Consider the following 9,862-nt stretch of genomic DNA (forward strand, 5'->3'; position numbering starts at 1 on the left):
AGGCAATCCGGATCTGGGGATTAGCTATTCTCAAGTACATGGCCGTTGTCTCCACTGCGATCTGCATCGTTTCCACCAAATCGCTCAGCTGCCTGCAGGGAGGGAAATACATTGCGAGGGGGGTCGCCGAGAAGCAGATAAGTATTGCCATCTGCAACATCTCTTTGATCTGATCTAAGCTTTATCTCATTATGGAAATTCCGACCTTCTCCACTTTTCTTATGGATCTCCTGCTCGCCCAACGAGCGAGTCACTCTGAACTCGTTGGCCGTGATAAAAATACAAACGATCGTAGTGTAGGAATGGTAGTTGAGTTGTTAGAGAATTCTCAATATACTATATTAAATTAAAAAATATAAAAGCTCAGACTTCATCTACTGGGTTAACATAATTGGTTCTATTTTTTGATAGGTATTGGATTCGCCATCACTAATACTTAAATTGTGAGAGATTCCTGAGAGTTTGTCAGTACCCACGTAATAAATTAACCTTATAATAAACTTCTATTTGATTTTAGGAATTAGAAGACACAGAATTTTTTTCCTAATTTTAAAATTTCATAGGATTCCTAACAATATAAATAAATAATTATCTGGCAACGGGAATCTCAGCTACGATAGATAAAGAAGAAGATGATTCCTCCATAGGTATGGCGTTGGTAGTGCTGCTATCAATAGCTAAGCCGAGAGGGAGGAACGCAGATAAGAATATATTTACAAACCCCAGATGCTTTAAACCAGATACCCTAATAATTCCCAAACATACAATGAGTTTAATAACGAACCTTAATGTTCCATTAATATCGCATCATAAACCAGGAAATGTTTTGGACCTTACTTTCATGAAATGCTTACCGGGCCCCACACTTGTGTTATCGTACGTAATTTGGTGCAAAATTTTGATGAAAGAACACTAGTTTCTATTACGGTCCGCGAGTCACTGTTCAATGAGGTGTGGTATCACCATAAATTATGGAAAGTTTATTTCTATCGGTTGCAGTGAGGGGGTTAAATTTGATGGTATTTATTTGTAATTTTTTTATTTAATCATTAAATAGTAATCATTTTTAAAAAATTGTACGATGGTTATTAAGTTTTCAAACTTCGGTTTAATGAATGATTTAAAATTACTAATTCTCATATAAACAAATAAATACTATTTTTTAAATAAAAGAAATTAGGCGTTTTGATTACGTAGAGTCAAACATCAGTGTTGCACTATCTAACATCACCAATGGCTTGACATGAGAGTATTCTGCTTGAGATTAAATGCTTCCGGATTCATTAGCAAAAGTATAAAGATTCCCGAGACTTTAACCCTGCATTTCTTACCCCGCAGCAATCTGACGGTTCTGGAGATCAAAGGGCGCCGAGTCCATCCGTTTTCAAGCGCATTTCTCACGCTCCAACGGAATCCAAATGGGGGAAAATCCGAAGGCAAAATTGCATACATGGGCTCTGAAAGTATCAGGACGAGTGACAATCTCTGTTTTGAAGTGTACCTGAGAGATAACCCTCTCATCTTTGGGAGGCTGGAGAAAATTCAGGAAATAAGCGAAGAAGTCATGCCCAAATCGACATGGACCGTGGAGTGCAGCAGCCGACTGGAGTATTCATCAAAATGGTGTTTTGATGCCATGTCCATCCCGACTGTGAGCGTATATGTGGAGGGTCAGATCTGGGGTATCCCTGTAATTGTAACTCAGACTCTGCAACTCCTTCCTAGAAGGAAACGCGTTCGCCAGTGCACTTTGGATGTTATTCCGGAGGCAAACGAGACTGCAGAAAGCTGCCCCAATTTGAGCGATTATACGGAGCTGGAAGATGATTATTATGATTGCAGTTTCGCTGAATTGAACAGTGATTCCGACTGCACCTGCGACAACGACTGTGATTGTGATTGGGTGGAAATAGAGGAGCAGGAGGATTCGTGGATCGATTCAGGGTGGGATTCCTAGTCAACACTTAGCAGGGAACTTCGAGGTGACTTGGAAAACGAATTTTACAGTGTTGTACCTCCGCCCACGGCCGCGCCACCACGGGCGGCGGGGGGCGGGGGGTCGATTCCGGGAATCGACCCCCCGCCGCCTGGCCGCCCGTGGTCGCGCGGCCGTGGGCGGAGGTGCCTGCGGGCAGGCCCTCCGCCCACGGCCGAGCCACCACGGGCGGCCGGGGGGCGGTGGCAAAAAAAAATTTAATTTTTTTTAATAAAAAACAAATAACTCCGTTAAAAAAAAAATTAATTTTAATTTTTTTTTTAATAATTTTTTTAAATACGAAAATTAAAAAAACTTATATTTTTTTAAATTAAAAAAAGTTTGTTTAAAAAAAATTATAATTATAATGTTTATTTAAAAATTATAATGTTTAAAAAAATTTATAATTTTTTTAATTAAATATGGAAATTAAAAAATTAATTTTTTATTTTTTTATTTTTTGTTAACTATTTCTATTTTTAAATTTAAAAAAAAAATGTTTAAAAAAAAATATAATTTTTTTAATTAAAAAAAAAATTGTTTAAAAAAAAAAAATTTTAATTTTAATTTTTTTGTAAATAAAAAGGTTAGGTTTAAAAAAGATTCCGTTAAAAAAAAATAATTAAATTTTAATTTTTTTAATTTGAAATTAAAAAATTAATTTTTTTTTGAAAAAAAATTAAAATCTTTTTTATTATTTGTATTTTAAAATTAAAAAAAAAATGTTTAAAAAAAAGATTGTTTAAAATAAAATTTGAATTTAATTTTTTTTTTTCCCTTTTTAAAATAAAAATAGTAGGTTTAATAAAAAATAATTAGATTTTTTTTTTTTTAATAAAAAATATGCATTCTTTGTTTTTTTTTTATAATTTGATTTTTTTTTTTAATATTAATTTCACTAGTTTTTTAATTTCTTTTCGTTAATTTTCTAATTTTTTTTTAAAACTAGTTTATTTTTTAATTTCTCTGTTTTTACTTACTTAATTATATATATATATATATATATATATATATATATATATATATATATATATATATATATATATATATATATATATATATATATATATATATATATTTCTTTTTTCCAAATTCTTTTTTGATTTGTGAGATAATTTTTTTTTTAACTTTTTTTATTTTTTATTTTTGTTAATTTTCAATTTTTTTTAAATATAGTTTTTTTTTTAATTTTTTTGTTTTTTCTTAATTTTTTTTTTTTTCTATTTTTACCTACTTAATTCTTAGTTTTTTGTAAATGTTTTTTTGTTTCTTTTCCGTATTTTTTTTTTTTTTTTTCTTTTGCCACTTTTTTGATGGTTTTTTTATTTTTTATTTTCACTATTTATTTGTTTATAATTTATAATTTTTTTAGTTTTTTTATTTATTATTATTATTATTATTATTTTTTTTTTTTTTTTTAAGTTTTATATTTTTATTTAGTGTTTTGTTTTTATTATATATCTTAATTTATGTTTTGTTATATTTTTAAACCTTTTTTTTGTTTTGTGTTTTTTCATTGTTTTAATTTTATTTTATGTTTTCATTATTTTTTTTAAAATTTAATGTTTTTCGGGGTCATGAAAAAATATTTTTTAATTTTATTTTATGTTTTCATTATTTTTTTTAAATTTAATGTTTTTCCGGGTCATGAAAAAATATTTTACGCCATTATTTTGAAATGTTGAAATTTTACATTCGAAAAAAAAAAGTGTTCTTCCAGAATCAACACTATTCGTTTTGAGGGCGTTTTTTGGATAATTTTTGTGCAAAAAATTGATTTTCACCACCATTTTTAAAACATGTTGAAAATTTACCCAAGAAAAAAATAGGTGTTATTCCAGCATCAACACTTTTCGTTTTTAACACTGTTTTTTATGTTTTTTTGGGGTTTTTTGGCCAGAGTTCCCGTTTTGAGTTTATAGTTCCCGTTTCAAAGTTTACATTGTTTTGTAGCACAATTTACTATTTTTGGTAGTTTTTCAGGTCATGAACTTCTGGAGCTGTTTTGAGGCCCTAAACAATGTTTTTTTGGGAAAATCGGGAGTAACATGGGTCTATGACCGATGTTTCTCACTCAAAAGTTGTAGTCCTCAGATAAATATTTCTATCGAGGTATTGTGCGTGTCAAATGAAGATCATATGCCAAAGTTACAACTTCGGGAAGTTGATGTACCAATTTACCCAAATGGGGCCCATAGTTTGGCGCTTCATCTCCTAGGGTTATTTTTTTGGATGTTTATGCTTTTCCATTGTTTCTCAACAATAAATAGGCCTTCGAGCCTCATTGTAATGGAGTTCAGAGACATGTAGCTGCCACATCTATTCTCAGAGATAAGCTACCATCACTCGAGCTAGTTTATTTCCATTTCTGTCTGTAAGCATATTTCAATATTTTACATTAATGAAATGAAGTAATAATTCTGCTACATCTCTGTATTTACGATTATCTCTATAATTTGTTGCGTTGCTGTTTAAATCAAGATCAGTGATATCAGAGGGTCTGCTCTTTCTCTATTTTTCTTTGCATGTCCCCAATGAGGTCGAGATATAAGAAGTTAGGGCTTGAACTGGCCGAATCTTTGCAAGACCAGCCTCGCAAATCTCTACGGTCTCCCATGGCAGATGAAAAGAAAGTCGAGGCGACAGGAGATCCTATCAAAATCTTTCTCGAAGAAGCCCTCAAGAGACAAAGGAACGCAATGATGGACAACTTCGCCCAGATCCTTCAGCAGCTACCCAGGGGCGATGCAGCTACTTCTAGCAGCTACTCTGGAAATGCCACACCCTTTAAGGTACAAGTTAACTTTTAAATCCCCCTATTCGAGGGTTAGATAGATGCAAATGTCGTAGATAAATGGTTAAATCTGCTAGAAGGGTATTTCTCTATTCATGATTTTTCCAGCCGAGAAAATATTACTTTCACTCTTCTCAAAGTAGCCCCCCATGTCAAGGACTGGTGGGAAACCTAATACGAGCAGAAGGATGAAAGTATGAACTCACTATTTTCAGCCGCTCCCACTTGGAATTCATTCTGGGACACCATCAAGGAGAAGTAGTACCCTTTTGGGAGCTATGAGGACAAATACATAAAGTGGACCACGCTACGATAGGGAAGGGACCAAGATGTGCCAGAGTTTACCAATGTTTTTCATACCGTGTGCACGAAGTTGGGCATCAGGGGTTCTGAGAAACATTTGGTAGTCAAGTACTGCAGCTGCCTACATAGATACATCCTAGACAAGATAGAGTTCCTAGACATATCCTCGCTCGACACGGCATACCGATACATTTTCAAGATCAAGAAGAAGTTTAAATAGAAGAAACGAGACTTTGGATCCGCGAATCTGAAGCAAGGGAAAGGATTCCCTAAACTGCAAAACCAAAGACAAAGCCAAGATGGTGTGACCCAAGGCAAATCGTCGAAGCTGCAAGAAAACAAAAACACCCTAAAGTCAAAGAAGGACACAGAAAAGAGGTGTGAGTTCCATAAGAGCACCACTCACAACACAAGTGAGTGTTGGACTAAGTAGTTGTTCATGGTTGAGTTGAGGGCTTCAGAATCAGATGCATGTTCCGACCCTGAGTCAGAACCCGATAAGAGGAATGACAAAGGGAAGCAAATCATTGATGTGGGGCCTAGTGCCACTATTGCCACAGCCAAAATCTAGAATAATGATCCCGAAGATCAAGAGGAGGGGGAGCGTCTTTTCCACTCACAAATGTTGGTGAAGGGTTCACCACTACAATTCATTGTTGACAGTGGGAGCCAAAAGAACCTCATTTCAGTAGAGGTCATGAATCAGTTGGGCCTATCAACTACATCACACCCGTAGCCATATAATATTGGGTGGCTTCACCAAGGATGAGATCTCTGAGTCTGCCAGCAGTGTCGCCTTCCGTACAGCATCAAACCCTTCATAGATGAGGTATTGTGTGATGTTGCACCATACTTGTGGAAGCGACATGATTTGCATGAGTCAAGGTCTCGCATTGTTATTATTTCTTTGGGTAATTCATTATATAGGATACCGGAGGTAGCCCCACCTACCACTGCCTCTTTGATCTCTACTAATAAATGCAGTAAGATCATCTCCCAGACTGGGAAATTTATTTTCTTTCTAGTTCACTATCAAAGTAAGGGGAATATCGTAGCCAAATCCAATGCCCCCAGGAAGGGTTCCTCCATACAGCAGAAGCAGGTGGATATGGTCATGAAAGAAGACATGAACATCTTCTCCTCACCCACACGGATACCGTTGCACTATCAGGTCAAGCATTCATTCGATTTGACTCCTAGAGCACCACTACCCAACAGGCCGATATATCACCACTCCATTGTGGAAAATGTCAAGTACAAACAACGACATGATCAACATCAGGTTCCACGCAAGTTTCAGGTGGGTAACAAAGTCTGGTTGCATCTGCAGAAAGAACACCTTAGAAGAGCCCATCAGAAGCTCATACCACTCCGATATGATCCTTACACCATTACCAAGGTTGTGGGAAACAATGCTTTGGAGCATAGCATTCCCCCATTCCTTGACTTGCATCGAGTGTTTAATGTGGACCGCCCTTGACCACGCTTCCCAGCATCACTAGACACATCAGAGATTGCAGAACAACTCACTAGGGACCAAGTTCAACAAAAGTTTCCTGATCTCATGGAGGCACTCAACGTAATGGGGACCATTGCTTCCTAAGGAGGGAGATATGATCCAGGTGTATGTTGGTGGCCACCCAACTATCCCATTTGGACCCCCATAACTGTCTCTTTCTGTTTTTCAGTTTCCCTAATTGTAGCACAATTTACTATTTTTGGTAGTTTTTCGAGTCATGAACTTCCAAAGCCGTTTTGAGTCCGTAAACGATGTTTTTTGTGAAAACCGGGAGCCCAACACCATTATTGCCACCGCCAAAATCTAGAAGAATGAGCTTGAAGATCCAAAGGAGGGGGGGCATCCTTTCTACTCACAGATATGGGTGAAGGGTTTGCTGCTGCAATTCATTGTTGACAGTGGGAGCCAAAAGAACCTCATTTTAGCAGAGGTTGTGAAGTGGTTGGGCCTACCGACTACACCACTCCCACAACCGTACAGTATCAGGTGGCTTCACCAAGGACAAGATCTCCGAGTCCGCCAGCAGTACCACCTTCCCTATAGCGTCAAGCCCTTAACAGATGAGGTATTGTGTGATGTTGCACCTCTAGATGTTTGTGATGTATTATTAGGCCAACCATACTTGTGGAAGCGACATGTTGTGCATGAGTCAAGGCCTCGCACTGTTATTATTTCTTTGGGTAATTCATTATACAGGATACTAGAAGTAGTCCCACCTACCGTTGCCTCTCTGATCTCTGCTAAGAAATACAATAAGATCATCTCCCAGACTAGGAAATTTATTTTCTTTCTGGTTCGCTCTCAAAGTAAGGGGAAGATCATAGCCACATCCATGGCCCCTAGGAAGGGTTCCTCCACGCAGTAGAAGCAGGTGGATACAATCATGAAAGAAGATGGGAACATCTTCTACTCACCCACAGGGGTACCATTGCACTGTTAGCTCAAGCATTCGTTCGATTTGACTCCCAGAGCACCTCTACCCAACATCCCGATATATCACGCTCCATTGTGGAAAATGTCAAGTACAAACAACGACATGATCAACATCAAATGCCACACAAGTTTCAGGGGGCGATAAATTCTAGTTGCATCTGCAAAAAGAACACCTTACAAGAGCCCATCGAAAGCTCAAACCACTCTGATATGGTCCTTACACCATTACCAAGGTTGTGTAAAACAATGATTTGGAGCACAGAATTCCCCCATTCCTTGGCTTGCACCGAGTGTTCAATGTGGACCACCCTCGACCATGCTTCCCACCATCGTTGGACACATCAGAGATTGCAGAAGAACTCACCAGGGACCAAGTTCAGCAGAAGTTTCCCCATCTCATGGAAGCACTCAACACAATGCGGACCATTGCTTCCTCAGGGGGGAGGAATGATCCAAGTGGATGTTGGTGGCCAACCAACTATCCCACTTGGACCCCCACATCTGTCTCTTTCAGTTTTTCAGTTTCCTCAATTGTAGCACAATTTACTATTTTTGGTAGTTTTTTGGGTCCAGAAATTCTAGAGCTATTTTGAGGCCCTAAACGACGTTTTTTGGGAAAACCAATGACCCATGTTTCTCACTCAAAAGTTGTAGTCCTCGGATGGATCTTTCTAACGAGGTATTGTGCACATCAAATGGAGATCGAATGCCAAAGTTACGACCCGGGGAGGTTGATGTACCAATTTACCCAAATGGGGCCCATAGTTTGGCGCTTCTTCTCCTAGGGTTAGGTTTTTGGATGTTTAAGTTTTTCCATTGTTTCTAAACAATAAATAGGCCTTTGAGCCTCATTGTAATGGAGTTCAGAGGCATGTAACCACCACATCTATTCTTAGAGATAAGCTACCATCGTCCGAGCTAATTTATTTCCATTTCTATTTGTAAGCATATTTTAGTATTTTACATTAATGCGATGAAGTATTAATTTTGTTGCATCTCTATATTTACGATTATCTCTATAATTTGTTGCATTCTTGTTTAAATCTGGATCAGTGGTATCAGAGGGTCTGCTCTTTCTCTATTTTTCTTTGCATGTCCCCAACTAGGTCAAGATATAAGGAGTTAGGTCTTGAACTGGTCGAACCTTTGCAAGAACAACCTCACAAATCTCGATGGCCTCCCATGGCAGATGAAAAGAAAGATGAGGGGGTAGGAGATCCTATCAAAATATTGCTCGAAGAAGCCCTCAAGCAACAAAGGAACATGATGATGGACAACTTCACCCAAATCTTTCAGCAGCTACCCAGGGGAGACACAGCGACTTCCAACAGCTACTCTGGAAACACCACACCCTTTAAGGCACAAGTTAACTTTGAAATCCCCCTATTTGAGGGTCAGATGTCGTAGATAAATGGTTAAATATGCTAGAAGGGTATTTTTCTGTTCATGATTTTTCCAGCCATGAAAAGATTACTTTCACTCTTCTCAAAGCAGCCCCCCATGTCAAGGACAGGTGGGAAACCTACTACAAGCAGAAATATGAAAGTACAAATTCACTATTTTCAACCACTCCCACTTGAAATTCATTTCGAGATGCCATTAAGGAGCAGTACTACCCTGTTGGGAGCTATGAGGATAAATACATAAAGTGGAGCATGTTGCGACAGGGAAGGGACCAAGATGTGCCAGAGTTTACCAATGTTTTTCATACCCTGCCGATGAAGTTGGGCATCAAGGATTCTGAGAAACATTTGGTACTCAAGTATTGCAACTGTCTACATAGATACATCCAAGACGAGATGGAGTTCCTAGACATCTCCTCGCTCAGCACGACATACCGATACACTGTCAAGATCGAGCAGAAGTTTAAATAGAAGAAGCGAGACTTTGGATCCGCGAATCTGAAGCAAGGGAAAGGCTTCCCTAAACCGCAAAACCAAGGACAAAGCCAAGACAGTGTGACCCAAGACAACCCCTTGAATTTGCAAGAAAATAAAAACACCATGAAGTCAAAGAAGGACACAGGAAAGTGGTGTGAGTTCCATAAGAGCACCACTCACGACATAAGTGAGTTTAGACTAAGCAGTCATTGGTGGCCGATTTGAAGGCTTCAGAATCAGATGCATGTTCTAACCCTGAGTCAAAACCCGACAAGAGGAGTGACAAAGGGGAGTAGATCATTGACACAAGGCCCGGGGCCAATGTTGCCATAGCCAAAATCTAGAAGAATGAGCCTGAAGATCTAGAGGAGGGGGAGCGTCTTTTCCACTCACAAATGTGGGTGAAGGGTTCACCGCTACAATTCATTGTTGATAGTGGGAGCCAAAAGAACCTCATT

General features: G+C 38.0%; 1 protein-coding gene across 1 annotated transcript; it reads left to right on the forward strand.

Annotated features, from left to right (window-relative positions):
• The first annotated feature begins 1,243 nt into the window (after window positions 1-1,243).
• On the forward strand, window positions 1,244-1,957 carry LOC149153654 (uncharacterized protein At1g01500-like). Its single transcript, XM_089443888.1, has one exon. The coding sequence runs from the start codon at window positions 1,244-1,246 to the stop codon at window positions 1,955-1,957; it is 714 nt and encodes a 237-aa protein (XP_089300014.1).
• The last annotated feature ends 7,905 nt before the right edge of the window (window positions 1,958-9,862 follow it).

The sequence above is a fragment of the Pinus tabuliformis genome, chromosome 9 (assembly GCF_031772625.1).
Source record: "Pinus tabuliformis cultivar Carrire ecotype Pingquan chromosome 9, CPIR1, whole genome shotgun sequence".
NCBI lineage: Eukaryota > Viridiplantae > Streptophyta > Pinopsida > Pinales > Pinaceae > Pinus > Pinus tabuliformis.

What these genes read in the sequence shown, in the direction of transcription:
- LOC149153654 (XM_089443888.1), top strand. Translation starts at nt 1,244, where the DNA reads ATGAGAGTATTCTGCTTGAGATTAAATGCTTCCGGATTCATTAGCAAA.